The sequence below is a fragment of the Gymnoscopelus microlampas genome (genome assembly GCF_963454915.1).
Source record: "Gymnoscopelus microlampas genome assembly, chromosome: 20".
NCBI classification, from domain to species: domain Eukaryota; kingdom Metazoa; phylum Chordata; class Actinopteri; order Myctophiformes; family Myctophidae; genus Gymnoscopelus; species Gymnoscopelus microlampas.
The window spans coordinates 10,462,155-10,478,472 of record NC_139957.1 but is presented as its reverse complement, the minus strand read 5'-3'; the positions used below and the strand labels follow the sequence as shown (position 1 = coordinate 10,478,472).

General features: G+C 42.7%; 1 protein-coding gene across 3 annotated transcripts; it reads left to right on the top strand.

Moving 5' to 3' along the window:
* Positions 1-277: 277 nt before the first annotated feature.
* iars2 (isoleucyl-tRNA synthetase 2, mitochondrial) lies at positions 278-16,054 on the top strand. 3 transcript variants are annotated; one of them, XM_084045758.1, is made up of 24 exons: positions 279-731; positions 1,241-1,363; positions 1,719-1,872; positions 2,031-2,179; positions 2,296-2,345; positions 2,486-2,595; positions 2,777-2,867; positions 3,241-3,356; positions 3,624-3,793; positions 4,332-4,422; positions 4,738-4,889; positions 5,546-5,706; positions 6,147-6,249; positions 6,391-6,484; positions 7,617-7,718; positions 8,830-8,938; positions 9,570-9,672; positions 10,754-10,876; positions 11,207-11,338; positions 11,443-11,549; positions 12,540-12,685; positions 13,336-13,526; positions 13,849-13,993; positions 14,152-16,054. In XM_084045758.1, the coding sequence occupies exons 1-24, from the start codon at positions 441-443 to the stop codon at positions 14,295-14,297; spliced, it is 3,159 nt and encodes a 1,052-aa protein (XP_083901884.1). In that variant the 5' UTR covers positions 279-440; the 3' UTR covers positions 14,298-16,054. The 3 variants fall into 3 exon arrangements, with proteins under 3 accessions (XP_083901886.1, XP_083901884.1, XP_083901885.1); XM_084045760.1 differs by lacking the exon at positions 13,336-13,526 and having other exon boundaries at positions 278-731; positions 14,152-14,299; XM_084045759.1 differs by lacking the exon at positions 7,617-7,718.
* Positions 16,055-16,318: the final 264 nt, after the last annotated feature.

Sequence of the window (16,318 nt, the reverse complement as noted above, 5' to 3'; positions counted from 1 at the left end):
TTAGTACTTTAAGTACATACAATACTTTTGTACTTTTAAATTTAAAGTAAATGTTGAATTCCAGACCTTTACTTGTAACAGAGTATTTCTAGATTGCAGTATTGATACTTTTACTCAAGTAAAATATGTGAGTACCATTTCCACCACTGGAAAATAAGACGTATGAAAACAGAGAACAAAAGAAAACAAATTAATAACAAAAAAAACTTACGTTTGATTTACGCTTCCGACTTTGTCCCTTGTTCCTTTCCGTAGGTGTCCGCTCATCCAGGCGTTCCGGAAGAAACAGAAGAAACAGAAGAAACACTGGCGCACAGGGAGGTCGACATTAGACAACACTGCGACAGCACCGAAATAAAGAAAGAAAGGCGTAAAAAACAAAAACAAAAAAACAAACATTAACCGTCAGCCCCACAACAAGGGCAACTTTGGCCTCTCCCATGTTGCTGTGCCGTATTTCGGCAGTGAGCCGAAGCCTGGCGAGATGGGGGTCAGGAGGCAGCTCTGCGCGGCGGAGCGGTGCTGTCAGTGTCCTCCACCCCGCACTCTCCTTCAGCTGTAGCCGCCGCTGGTGCGTCAGTTCGGGGGAAGGTAAGCCCGCAGAAGCCGCAGCAGCCGCCGGGGCTGCGGTGGAGGGACAGTACCGGGACAGTGTGCTGCTTCCCCGCACTGACTTCCCCATGAAGCTCACTGGACAGAAGCTGCTGGACCGAGAGCTTCACATCCAGCAGGCAAGAGAGAGAGAGAGAGACATCGACACAGTCTAGTTGGATCTAATCCACATTTAAAGCTCCTCTAATGTCACAGTTTTTTTGTGTGATTACAATGTTATTTGTCCAATCTGTATGATAGAGTATGTTGATACAATGTAAATTATACAGTTGGCGAATTGGGTTTCATTAGGTTTCCCTGCTCTTCCATTGAGACATTTAGATGCTGTGTCTGGTTTGACACAACTGGTTGACAAGCCTGAAGGTCAAAATTCAATTTCTGCCCTGAGCAAGCAGGCAGGCTCTTATTACCTAAGTGGTAAAAAAATATTCAGCACTTGTGCAGGAGACCCGGGTTCAAATCCGGGGTAGAACAGTTTAACTCTGAGAGTCTGCACATCTCGGAGAACTCTCAGAGTTACACACAGCGCACACAAGAATGTGTCTAAGAATGTGTGAATGCTAGACTCTGGGTTCTTGATCGTGTTTGACATTAATTGTCCTCCTCAACTTGACTTTGTGTGGGGCAGGAGTGTGCTTTTGCAGAGCTGTACTCATGGCAGAGAGAGAGAAAGGCCAAAAAAGAGTTCTGCCTTCATGACGGACCCCCATATGCAAACGGCGACCCCCACGTTGGACATGCATTAAATAAGGTAATCAATGCCTGGTCTTGTCAATGTTGTCATGCATTTTCAGCTATTTCCTACCAGAATGTGACTGGACATGATGGTAAATGGTCTGCATTTGTATAGCACATCTTTATCCTAAGTGGTTCCCAGGCGGTCGGCCACTCCTGAGCGACTGACATTATCTGGTCATTGTCAACCTAGACTTGATTGCTGGCAACTGTACTTAGATTTATGATAAAAACGGGTTATGAGTCCATCTAATGATAGTTACACGTCTTAAACACAGCCAGAGAAGCTTGAATTCCAGCATCTAATCATACATACATTGATTCTGACTGCCGATTAGGCCTTCACTGTATTACTATTTTGGTTGCTCCAGATCCTGAAAGACATCCGTAACCGTTTTGAGATGCTGAGGGGGAGGCAGGTCCACTATGTGCCTGGCTGGGACTGCCACGGCCTGCCCATCGAGCTGAAGGCTCTGGGGGAGCTGGGAACCAGTGACCTCAGCCCTCTGCAGATCAGACAGAAAGGTGAGAGGTCATGTTATGTGTTGCGGTCACGCACTTCACACTTTCATTTTACTTAAACCTTGCATATCATCTATTGGCCAGCTGCGCCTTTTGCTATACGTGTACGTACTATATTTCTATATCATTCATATGTTATATACATTTCTCTCCTCGCCCAGCGCGTGAGTTTGCGGAAGGAGCCATAGCCCGACAAAGGGCAGCTTTCCAGCGCTGGGGAGTGATGGCCGACTGGGACAAGTGCTACTACACGTTTGATGGGTCTTACGAGGCGGCGCAGCTAAAGGTCTTCCAGGACATGCATAGCAAGGTACCTGATGGCACTTTATTCTTTTTGCCACTAACTGTTCAATTATCTACCATTAACCTTGGTGACATCAGTAGTTGTATATTTGTCATTTACGGTTACTCTGTGCTCTTCTGCAGGGGCTGATCTACCAGGACTACAAGCCAGTCTTCTGGTCTCCATCCTCCAGGTAGGAAGCACACATAACTGCTACACCTGCTGTTCCTTTTTATTTATGGTCGCTTTGATCCTTTTCTACACCGATTCATGGGCGGACTTGAAGACTCTTTTCAGTTCGTCAGTCTCCTGCGTCTTTCTCCCTGTCTGCAGAACGGCCCTAGCGGAGGCAGAGTTGGAGTACAACCCTCAGCATGTCAGCAAGGCCATCTATGCCACATTCCCTATAGCTACACTGCCACCTAAGCTGGCCGAGGAGACGGGTAACACACACACACACACACACACACACACACACACACACACACACACACACACACACACACACACACACACACACACACACACACACACACACACACTAAACGTTTTGCATTAATTTGTACAATATAGACGACAATGTATTGATTTCATATTGTTGGTCTGTCTGTGTATGTATCTCAGTGGATCTGGGCAGTATGTCGGTGTTGGTGTGGACCACACAGCCATGGACCATCCCTGCCAACCAGGCTGTCTGTTACATGCCCAACGCCCAGTGAGTAGTACCATAAACTGGCACCTACAGTACACCGTAAACCTAAGTGTTAACTCTGAGTATACAAATGTAACCAAATGGATCATTACGGGTCCATTTGGTTATATTGGTACACTCTAGCAGTTAAAAATGCACTCTACACCCACATTCCTTAATATTTATATACATTATTCTAAGCCTGGAACCAAACCATCCAGGCATCCTGGTGGCTCATAAAACATTTGATCATGGCATAAAACATTTGATTCTGTGTATTAAAAAAATGAAAGAAAATGTTAATAGAACCAGGAGTAGAGATGAATCAAACATTACAAAACCTCTCTAGTGTTGTGGTGAATGCTTAGTAACTCTCTGCTAATGTTGTGGTGTAAAGGTACTCTGTGCTGAAGAGGGCAGACAGCTCAGAGCTGATGCTAGTGGCTACAGAGCGCACGGCTAGCTTGGCAGCGCTGTTGGGCACAGAGCTGGAGACTTTGGGCACATTCACAGGTAATACACTCGGACACACACTTCTAAATTATGGACATTCATGGCAGTCATCCATGCATCTATTTGTTTAACCACTTAAACCCCCTATATGCTATTTTCTGTGAAAGCCTTCCCCACAATGAGGATGCTGGGGTTTAAGTGGTTAATCTCCCTTGATAAGCCATATTCACTCGTGCAACACAAAGCAACCCAACAAACTCATGTGCACACTGCACAGTGCACACGCACACTTTACTATGTTAAACCTGCTTCTTGGTCTCTCCCAAGGCTCTCAACTTGAAGGTGGGGTTTGCAAACATCCCACGATTCCCGATAAGGAAGTGCCCTTATTGCCAGCCAATCATGTGACTATGGCGAAAGGAACGGGATTGGTCCACACAGCACCGGCTCACGGAATGGATGATTACAGTGTGGCTTCACAGTTTAAACTGTCTGTGGTATGCTCTATTATCTGTTTCTATTACTGAATGGATGGTTACATTGTGGCTTAACAGTTTAAACTGTCTGTATAATGGTCTTTGACCTATCTAACAATAGGCTTTTTTCACAGCAGCCATATTGTCATGAAACAGAGTCTTTCCAGTGAGCCAACATGCATAATGGCAGCAACCTGACTCTGTTTGACCTGAATGGAACACAGCCTTAATTAACACCTACTGAACTAAATACATAACATTACACAACTATTTATGGCTGCCTTGAAAAGCTTACTGATGCTTTTGTATGTCCAAAAATAAAAAAAAGACATATGATTTGAGGACCATTGGATTATACCAATGTTTGTACAATACAACCAGCAACTAAGGCCCACATGCATGATGCATTTAAACTGGCTAATGTACTACACAGTTAAGTGTGTGTGTGTGTGTGTGTGTGTGTGTGTGTGTGTGTGTGTGTGTGTGTGTGTGTGTGTGTGTGTGTGTGTGTGTGTGTGTGTGTGTGTGTGTGTGTGTGTGTGTGTGTGTTCTCCTGTAGGAATGTATAGTGGATGAGGATGGCAAGTTCACTGAGCTGGCTGGCCCTGATCTGCACAATCTGTCAGTAATGGGAGAAGGCACTGACAAAGGTAGACACAGTTAATACTGTGGGTTTGCGTCTTCCTGTATCTACTGTTGTTTTTCTGATGTAGATACTGTATATCGTCTCTGTCGGGTGCGAACCTGCGTTACTTTTCAGGATTTCAATTCAAAAGTAGCAGATCTACAAGCGAGCTTGTGGATCTGCTACGTCTGATGCTTTTGTGTGACGCTGTAGTATGATCAAGAAGGGCATTAACTTACATTAAAAACACAAAAATATGGAGAGGTTTCTGCCCGACAGCAACGATATTGTCTTCATATGTATCTGCCTGACTGGTTGTCTGTCTGTCTGTGTGTGTCAGTGATTTCTATGTTGAAGGCATGTGGAGCCCTGGTAAAGGAGGAGCCATGTGTCCACAGCTACCCGTACGACTGGAGGACCAAACAGCCTGTAGTCATCAGACCCAGTAAACAGTGGTTCATCAACACCGCCTCACTCAAAGACAAGGCCAAGGTACGGACTGACTGACTGGATTAAAGTTAAACTTCCATTAGAAGCCAGTATGTCTTGTTGTACTGCGAAAATAGCAAATGTACAAGCTCGCTGCAACGTATTTGGGGGTCCTTGGCATGAAAAGGCTTGAAAACCACTGGACTAGACTGATATGGTCTGTGCACTAACTGGCTGAGTCACCAGGCACCTCTCAATGCTACCATGCTTTCAGTGCTGAAACAACAATCTACATGCAGCAGGATCATCACATTAGTAGCCAAATGTGATGCTTTACAAAAGCGGTGTGTCGTATGTTTGTACTATTATTTAGTAATTAACAGGATAATAGGATATCAGCTGTATTAGCCGAAGTCATACAGCTAATGTCACCAATTTGTTTTTGTTTCCTTAAACATATATCATCTAACATTTTACATGGGGTTGGGGTTGAACTAGTGCATGATTAAACTTAGGCGCATGCCGGTGTTGTGCACCGAAAATAGCAAATCTACATATGTCACAATGTGTCGCGCTACGTCGCGGTGTGAGCTTGCAGATCTGCTATTTTCAGCTTTGGGTTTAAAATTGTAAAAATGGCATTCATAAAATTGCCGTCCTAAAATGCTGATGTCCTCACAAATATAGAAATACAAATTTGTGTGTGTGTGTGTTAACAGGAGGTTCTGCAGAAGGTGCGTGTGGTACCGGAGTCGGCGCGCGCCAGTCTGCAGGCCATGCTGGACAGGAGAACGTATTGGTGCATCTCCAGACAGCGGAGCTGGGGCGTCCCCATCCCAGTGTTCTACCACAAAGACACTGCAGAGCCACTGCTCAACAAGTAAACACAACACCCACACACATCAAATGAAACACGTTTACAGGCTCTTGTCACTGGTAGGCGGGTTTCTGAACCCAGCTCTTTATTAATCAGAAAATCGATTTCCAGGATACCAATTTTATACAATCAGGAGAGAGAACTCCATAAAGATCATTTATCAGCTTAAATTTGAAAGTGTTCCAGTTCCAATTTTGTCTGCTCATTATTTTGTTACTTTTAATATCTCCTCACTGGATAAATAAAATTTGTATCCTGACCGGAACATTTATTTTCTGTTTACTAAATAGCTGCAGAGATGGGGAGACCCCTGTTATTGAACAAACACGTCAATCGGAATATAGAGCTATTTAAAACTTAACACCCCCTTCAATGTGTATTTGTGGCACAAGTCATGCATACACAGATTCACAACTCTGTCTCCTTGTTTGTGTTTCATGTAGACACACAGTGTCTCATATATCCCAGCTGTTTAAAGAGAAAGGCAGTGACTGCTGGTGGGAGCTGCCCATGGATGAGCTGTTGCCACCAACGGTGCTTAAGCAGGTCAGTGGCTAGTCTCTGTTTCAAACTGACTGTGTTTCCCCACTTACTGTACAATTGGCTTGTTGCTAATGTGTGTGTGTGTGTGTGTGTGTGTGTGTGTGTGTGTGTGTGTGTGTGTGCGTGTGCGTGTGCGTGTGTCAGAGTGCTGCAGGCCCAGTGAGTGACTACGTTCGTGGAGAAGACGTGTTGGACATCTGGTTTGACAGCGGAGCATCATGGGCAGCAGTACTGGAAGGTAACATTGTCCCACATCTGGCCAATCAAGACACTACATTTCGTTGCTCTCTGTGTTTTTATTTCATAAATCAACGCCCTACTTGATCATACTACAGCGTCACACAAAAGCATCAAAAGTAGCAGATCCACATGTTCGAAACGCGGCGTGAAGCAACACATTTTGAGCTTGTAGATCTGCTTCTTTAGCTATTTTTTTATTTGAATCCTGAAAAGTAACAGTTTTGGACATAATGAGGTTTCAGCCCGTCTTTTATTTATTATTATAGAATTTACTTAGAAACTACAGGAAATAGCTTATAGTTGATGTACATGATATACATATGACACGTACATTTTAATGAATGAATAAAATCCTGTTCTCTACACTGTAAGGTTAATACCATCACTGCCATTCAGGCCTGCATTAAAAGCAGTAGAAGTACGCTCACCTCTTTGTTAAGCCAAGGACAAGTAGCCTACAATAACTCTTTTAATCAAGTGGCCGTTCATTAGCGATAGTGTGTTGAAAGCTACTTAAACTTACGCAATGCGCTGTAGAGTGCTAACTGGATTGTCTCACACAACACGGTTCTACCGAAGCTGTACTGGCTTTACGGATGAGAACCTTGGATTAACGCCCAGTGCTACCTCAGCGTCCGCGAGTCATTGTGCTAAGTGTTTTTCAGTCAGCAGAATAGTCAACGTGCAGTGTGGTTCGGTTGTGTTTAGGCCTGTCACAATTATTACATAATCGCCTCAATCGCAATTATTTAAGATAATCGTCTTAATCGTCATCATTTCTATGTTGAAAAATGTTCTAACATTTTCCAGAAATTGCAGGAATAGTCGATCAACAAGCTTACATGTGTAAGCTTGTAGATCAGCTATTTCTGGTATTGTTTTTTTTTAAGTATACAATTATTAAATATGTCAGTAATTTCTTTGTATATTTCAGGTATTTGTCATATCTGCCCTGTGCAATGTTTGATTACGAAGCCTAAAAGGCAAACAGAAATTACGTTTTTATTCATATTTTCAAATGTTCAGTGCCAAAAACACAATTAAATCCTTAATTGTAATTATTCGTGTGACAATTAATCGTCAACTTTAGTTTGTGATCGTGACAGCCCTAGTTGTGTTGTCATTTCCAGAGGAGATGGAGGAGGAGGAGGGGGGAGACCCAGAGGGAGCAGACTCTCCTCCGTCTCGGTTCAGCTGGCTCCCTGCTGCCCTACGCAAACCCCTGGTCACAGGTTACTCAGCCAACCACCTACCTCCCTGTCGCAAAAAAAAGAGAAAGAAACACTTGCATCCCCAAGCGCCCTCTTTGTCTTTAAATATTTTCTCTTATCTCACACGGTCAAATGCTCTGTGTAAAACTTGCACGGTGCAGTTGGTTATTTCTTTTCCTCCTGGAGCTAAAACGACCTCAACCCTCTTCTTTTGAACCACCACTTGTTTCTCCTTTGCATGTAGGCCTCCTGACAGAGCACATTGCTTGGGAGAGCACCGTGGTATTTTTATGTCTTATTTTCCAGGACCAGCCCTCCCGTCCGTCCACTGGGCATTGATGTGGTCCGGCGTCCTGTCTGTGGGCTGTCTCACCACGGCAGCTGACGAGGCTGAAAAAAACTTTGTCACATTTGCCTGTGATGGACAGTAGTGTCTGTAATGGACTGTTACCATAAATCTGTAACCGTCTATCTACAAACCTGCCAGCTAGTTAAAAGAGCTTCCTTTTCGGTTTCTCAAAGGCATTTAAACACTTACAGTATGCCCTATTTTATACTTTGTTGCGCAGCAAAAATAGCCGATCTACAAGCTCATAACAGGTCACGACACGTTGTGAGCTTGTAGAGGCTATTTTTGATATTTTCGATTTCTTTTTTTAAACATTTAGCCCACACTACAGTATATCGACTTGCCCAAAATAGGGGCAAGAGGGTGGAAAGTGGATACGTTTCACAGAGCTCTCTTGAACACATAATGATATAGAACAGTGGTATCATTGTGCCTCTGGGAAACCTAACCCTATTCTATGTACAAAAGATTGGTCCTGCTAGAAGGTCTATTGGTCAATGGTTATTTTGTCAAGTCATGGGTGAAAGAGTTTGTGGACATTAGACCGTAAAAGCAATTCTTCTGTCGCGTTGCAGCATCCCAAATAACACTGGTCATGGCCTCTCTTGTCTTTCTAGACTTTCATCTGTGGTGGACAAACTACTCTGTTATTCCTGACACTAATCTTTTGTGCTGTGCCTCTGTATCACGCCATGTACCTTTGTAGTTCACTCTTTTTTCTGACTTAAATGGTTATATAATGTCAATAATGACAATTATTGTTCCTTGGCTGTGTGCCTCCAGACTCTGACTCCAGGGCGGATGTGTACATGGAGGGGAAGGATCAGCTCGGCGGCTGGTTTCAGTCCTCGCTGCTCACCAGCGTTGCCGTGAGAAATAAAGCACCTTACAAGTCAGTATCAACTTCTGTCAAGTAATTAAATAAGTGTGTGTGTAGACTGATAGGTAGATACCCTTATTGATCCCGCAGGGGAAATTGATCATTTCTGTGTGCATTGCAGAGGACACCCCATCACAATGTCACATAGCTACAATATGACCTCCTACTTCTAGCTATAAGCATATCGTTGCTGTTGGGCAGAAACTCCATAAAATCTCCATATTTTAACCTTTTGTGTTTTTTCGTTAAATTAACGCCCCACTTGATCATACTACAGCGTCATACAAAAGCCTCAAAATGATAACCCTAATAAAAAAACAAAACCTTACAAATGTCTGCTAGATATAGATTATTATTATTGATCCCGTGGGGGAATTTCAGTCGTCCAGAGGCAGCACAGCAGTTAAGAGTTACAGGTACAGAGAAGGAAACTACTACAGTCGTATACAGCAATACAAAGGCAAGGAAAACAATAAGGCATCAATACAGAACAACAGTATACATTAAGTTTAAGTAGGTTTAAGTATAAGTTAATGTCCATTTTCTTCCTTCAATCTGAGGATACCTGTGCATAAAATGGTTGCTGGGTTTGAGATGCTGACCGCTACCTGTGCATGTTTGTGTACATGATGTGTTTGTCTAGGTCTCTGGTGGTCCATGGGTTTGCCGTCAGTGAGACAGGAGAGAAGATGTCAAAGTCTGTAGGCAACGTGGTGGATCCTGACACCATCATCAATGGAGGAAAGGTAGGAGAGATGGAGAGAGTTGACGGTTTAACCCATTCAATCCGGGAATGCATCTGTGTCATTTTAGATGTCTTTGGCTATTCAAAGATAGCAGATATATGAGCTATATCTGCTATTTAAAAAAAAATCATGAACATTGTGCAAATCTTTGAATATATAATGTTTAAAGCGAACATTTGTAACTCAAATCTTTTCTTCTGGGGGGTCCCTGGAACACTAATGTTGCAACATTAGTTTTTTTTTAAACCATTAGGATTTAGAAGACATTTCTAGATTCAAAGATTTGCACACATTTTCACAATTGTTCAAAATTAATAAATAAATCTACAAGCTCGTAAATAGCTTGCATATCTGCTAATTTTAAATAGCCAAAGAAGTCTAAAATGATGCGTTGCCGGATTGAATGGGTTAAGAGAGTTTACGAGTGACGATTTTAAGCGATCTTTGTTTAGTTTTTTGTGATCCTAGAACAGCGCTACTCAACCCGCGGCCCGCGGGCCGCATGCGGCCCGCCGCCCGCGTCTTGGCGGCCCCTTGTGGTCAAACCAAAAAAAAAAAAAAAAAAGAAAAAAAAGATTTATTTTTTTTTAAGCACAGGATAAAAAATATACATTTCCGTTCAAATATATGGGTTGCTATTTTTTTTTTCAAAAACAAACATCAATTGTTACAGGTATAATGCATAGTTTTCTATGCATTTCGGGTTTTTGGGGGGGTTTGACCCCCATTTTTTTTCGGCCGCGCGGCTTTGCCGCGCGCCCAGGATAGGTGTCCCTTATTTCAATCTCTGGGAGTTGGCAACCCTAACCTTGAAAATCGAAAATAGGACCGTCATTTTTAGCTTGCGGCCCCTTGGACTTTTGGTATTTTGCTGAGTGGCCCCTGAGCCATCTTAAGTTGAGTAGCCCTGTCCTAGAATGTAGCCTAGAAATGCATTCCACTAATTGAGCGTGTAACTGTTCTTACATACCAGTGGCAATTTGACTTGTCAAAAATCCTCTTGTCATCCCTTTTCTATCAAAACTTTATTCTGTCCTTCCACTTACCTCCACTCCTTCATCTGTCTCTCCCTCTTTCTCAGGACCCCAGTACGCCAGCATATGGTGCAGATGCATTGCGCTGGTGGGTGGCAGAGTCCAACGTTTTCTCCGAGGTCCAGATTGGACCCAGTGCACTCAACTCTGCCAGAGAAAGCATTAATAAGGTATTGATCACGTGTAATGTAGGAAAAATGTGCTCAAACCACAGGAAGTGAGCTGCTTTCCTAAATGGATAATACGCCCATGAAAATGAACAAATGGAAGCATTTTAATGAGGCTAAAAACGTGTTATTGAATTGTTTTGTGGGCACAGTGCAATTGCATTATTTGCACTATAGTGTTAGGTATTATTTAGAGGTTTTAATGTTGTGTATAGGTGTATTCTTCTAATTTATCCTGACATGACCAGGACCTGTGTAATAAATTTCGTTCTGCATAGAATACATAGAGGGACATTGCTGTACGTATCAGCTGTTCATTCCTTTCTTTCTCAGCTGAGAAACACTCTGAAGTTCCTGCTAGGCAACCTGGGTGGTTTTGATCCCCGGACTCAGGCTGTGGACCCCAAAGAAATGCACTACATCGACCAGTACATGCTGCACGTGCTTCGTGAATACGGCATGAAGGTGAGTGTGCGGCTGGGGGGCGGACACTAGTACAGAGCCAACTCAAGTACAGTTTACTAAGAGCAGAGGGTTTAAGTGACCCTATGCATGTGTGTGTTTGGCAGGTGACAGACGCCTACAGTGAGTGTGACGCAGGCAGAGTCATCCGCATCCTGCAAGCTTTCATCTCCAGAGACCTGTCTAGCTTTTACTTTAGTATCATCAAGGACAGGTAAATCATCGTTTTGTATATCGTTGCTGTCGGGCAGAAACCTCTTATCTCCATATTCTAACTTTCTTTGCTTTTTCATGGATTAACGCCCTACTTGGTCTCACTACAGCGTCACACAAAAGTATCAAAAGTAAGATCTGCAAGCTCGCTGAATTTGAATCCTGAAAGGAACAGTTTTGCACATATGAGGTTTCCACCCAACAGAGACGAAATGTATGTAAACCCTCATAAAATGTGTTGAGGTAGATCCCTCATTTTCAATGCTGCTGAGGTGCAATGAATAAATAATAGCATAATACAGACACCACTCAAATCAAATAGCAATGAAGGAAGAATAAATGGCTATATCAATTAAAACAAGATCAAACTAACAAGTGCTTAATAGGTCAGTGTAGGGATTCAGATGAAATGAGATTAATAAAATAATAATGAAAAGCAACGATGGTTACGATCAATAAAACCACACCACGCTTGCTTTTATGTTGCCCTTGGATAGACTGGGACTGCAGTAAAATCTAATGCCAGTCCTCAGTTTTACTGATTCTCCCCACACACACACACGCGAGCACACACACACACACACACACGTTTGTATTATACCTGTGAGGACATTAACATGGCAACTTTAAAGCCAAAAATAGGCCAATCTACAAGCCCACAAAGTGTTGCCCTGCGAGGCGTTGTGAGCTTGTACAGTAGATCTGCTATGTTTATTGCACAACACAGGCATGAAAACTTGGTATGAATCAGGCATAACTCTAACCTCAACACCTAAACCTAACCTCTAAATGCGTAATCATAACCCTAACCTGAATCTTTTCCTAATTATAAACTCTAGAAATCTTCTTTAACCATAAAACAACTATTTCTCTTGTAAGGACCAGGACAATTGTCTTTTTCTCAAATTGAACTATACTTCTGGGGACATTCGGCCCTCACAAGTATAGTCTCTCACTCACTCACTCTGTTTCTCTCCCTTCCATCTGTCAGGTTGTATTGTGATGCAGAGGATTCTCTGGGCCGGCGGTCGTGTCAGACGGTCTTAGAAGAGATCCTAGACGGAGTGACCCGGTCCATAGCTCCCATCCTGCCACATCTGGCTGAAGACGTTTACCTACATGCACCTGGACATGACAGTATGTGTGTGTGTGTGTGTGTGAGAGCATGGCTCCACGTGTTTCAGTTAGGGGCGGGCAGGGCGAAATGACTTAATAATAATAATAGCTCAGATTTATATAGCGCTTTTCTAAGTACCCTAAGTCGCTTTACATAAAGAAAAGGAGAAAAAACTAAAACATTTGCTTCGATTACAATTAATTAAACATTCATAAAAAAAGAAGTAGAGAATGGCAGACCTACCAGCTCACAACTCGTCACGTCATGTGAGCTTGTAGATCGCATATTTTCTAAACACAATATTTTCTAAAAACAATTTAGATCGCTATTTGTGCATGCCACCATTGTACAGCGAAGTATAATACAGGGTTAATCTCTCGTTAGTCAATTATAAAATTGAACACAAATTTTTGAACACAAATCTTCTCTTCAGGGGTTCCTGGCACAAAACATTGTCAGATGGGGGTCTGCGGGCAAATATATCAATTTGGGGGTCCTTGGCACAAAAAAGTTCAAGAACTACTGGGTTGGTTTTGATATACTTTTGGTTAATAGCCCAGCTCTAGTCAGTGTCTTTATGCAGAAGGTCTATCTCTGTGAAAGGAGACGTGTTTAGCGGCGACCTGTGCCAGCATGCTTACACAGGAAACCTGGTCCTTGTTTTCTGCAGAGGAGGAGACACTGTTTCAAAGCGGCTGGATCAAAAGCAGCTCAGTGTGGCGGAGGCCAGGCTTGGAGGAGGCAGTGGAAGGGGCGTGTGCCATCAGGGACTCCTTCCTGTCCTCCATCCCGGGCAAAAACGCCGCCCAGTACGACCTCACCATCGCCATCGACCCTGGCCTCCTGTTTGAACTCGTGGAGGTAAGGGTTAATGTAGTCTCGCAAGCCAGACTTTTCACCAGATTATTTGCTTAATGTGAAACATTGTTTTCTCACTCAACGGTAAACAAACCAACATACAGTGTAAGTGTATACAGGGCATCGGCACATTTCTAAAGTGACAATTTAAGGACTTTTAAGACATTTTTAATACCTCTAAAATGATAAATAATAAATAACACCATTACTGCATCAAAAGTTATCAACAAAGTAAACTATTAAAAAAATGGCCGAATTGAGGCATGCTCACAAAGAAAAGTTTGAGAACCACTGCTCTTAACATTTTTCTTTCCTGCACCCCCAGTCTCTCCAGGAGCAGCCCACCACCACCTCCTCCCAGCTTACGGAGCTTATGATGGCAGCAAGGACAACCCTGACCAGCTCCCTGCCCAGAGACTTGCCCCCCGACACCCTGCTCAGCAAGGGCAACTTTCTCATCAACCTGGAGGGTACGTCTAGGGGTGCAACACTTAATGCCAACCAATCAAATTAATCGATTATTTAAAAAAGATTGGGGATGAGAGGTTTCTGCCCGACAGCAACAAAATATAGATTTTTGCCATCTGGTTGGTGGTGCTTGGTAACTGTTAACTTCCTCTGTTGTTAGGTGCTGGTATACGTGAGGACAGCGCATACAGCATTGCGGTGGTGCCGACCTCAGCCGCCCGATGCCCACGATGCCGTCGCTACACTGCCGAGTCAGCAGACTGCTTGTGCCCGCGCTGCCAGTCCATCCTCTCAGGAACACACTGACATGGACAGTCACCCAGGTTGCTGCTGTGACAAACTGCAACCAATGGCCTCGCTACCACACCAAAGTGGAAGATATCTTTCCGTGCTGAACACAGGCTCAGCTTTCCTGGTCTTAAAGAGCCCTTAAACAGGAAGTACCCTAACCCAGAATGAGTAGGCCTATAAGCAGAATTATTTGTTCAAAGTTTGTCAGACCACAGAATAATATGTCATAAACCACCCAGACAAATTAGAATGATTTAAAAAATAAAAAAGTTAAGTATATCAAAGTCATGAAAAATAAGCTGTAGTATTGTGAGGTGTGTCCATTGAAAGCAGTGAAAGAATTATTCTAGCCAAAAGATGGCGATGTACTCGAGGGTTTACTCACTTGAGAGTGTCATCAGGTGAGTTGTTTCGCCCGCCCAGAAAAACTGCTCTCAGGAGGAAATGCCCAAAACAAGGCATTTCCTGTTTACGGGCTCTTTAAAACAAAACATCGACCATCAGAGGGGAAATGTCAAATGGATGGAGTCCATCTGAGTGTGTCTAGCTTTGGTCGGCTAACTGAAGCTTGCTGCTTTGCTGTGAGTGAGGGAAGACAAGACTGACTGTCTCTGTTGTTCACAAAGGGAATGGGCTCCAAGGGCAATGCTACCAAAATTTACTTTGAGGCTGTTCATCTGCAAGAGGTAGTTTTCATAAAATATTCCAAAATGTTGTTTTGACCTTGAGATGGTTGTAAGAGAAAATGTGCAATTAAACGGTCGGTTTTGCGCATAACTGTAGTCCCAGGTTTCCAGAAGGTGGCATACCCGTTTCCTGTTCCCATAGCTTTGTTTGCAGGTTTTAACGGAAAACACACGCTTTATGTAATAAATATCTTATGCGTTAAGAAAATTATCATATATGCAGAACAGCCTGAAAGCCAATTCTGGAATTGAAATAAAAGGGATAGTTCACCCCCAAAATGACTTTTTTTCTATCGATTACTCACCCCATGGAGATGTTTTTGTCGCATTCCTAAGACAATAATTTGATGACCAGAGGTGGCTCCGGTAGGAGACTCAAAGTGTCAACTTAGAGTCTCCTACCGGAGACATCAGCATCTTTCCGCAGGTCATCAAATTATAGGCTTAGGAATGCGACAAACTAAAAAATCTCCATGAAATCAAGGCTTGGGGTGTGTAATGAGTTTTTTTGGGTGAACTACTCCTTTAATAACAAAGAACATTTTATTTATTTAGTAAAGATTTTGGTTTGTTTTGTGTAAAGGCTAAAATTCACAACTTGAATTGGAAAACAATAAATCTGCCCTGGTGATTAAGTTGAGGCATGCATACATTCAATTTGGTATATGATGCATGAACCTGCATCAGTGACATGCAGGATGGTCATTGGTTTATGTACTGTATGTATATGGTTGAGGATATTAATGCAGCACTTATAGCCTATGTCCTCAGAGAGCTTATTGTATTTTTGTATTCACATGTAATGGTGTGGAAATGGAAGTCACTATGTTCAGCGTCACTGTGTGACACCAACAAATAGTGCTGCAAGTCAGTTGAGAAATGTTAAGAAGGTATACAGTAGGTGATTGTTGACTTGTAAATGCAGACCTTTGTATAATAATTTCCTTGCACCCTTTATCAGAATTCCTTTTTTTTTATTGTCATTGTATGCAAGCATTCAACGAAATTATATTGCCACTCTGTTGGTGTAATTTCACTGCATAAAAAAGTATTTGTGTATTCCAGCAAATAAATAATGTGTATGGAGTTGATGTTCATCTGATTAAAACACTGATGAACGTACCCACTGTATAGACCCATTCCAGGCTTGTGAAGCTTCAAACCTCTTTATTCTGCATAATTCAATCCCAGCGCAGGACACTGAACAACAGAATAGCAGGTCTACAGGCACAGCTAGTACAGAACTGTCTGCATATATAAATAACAAAATAATAGGGTCTATTTCTTTATGGTACATCGCTCTAGAAAGAGAGGATATATAAGTATGAGAGAATTATGATATGGCGCGCA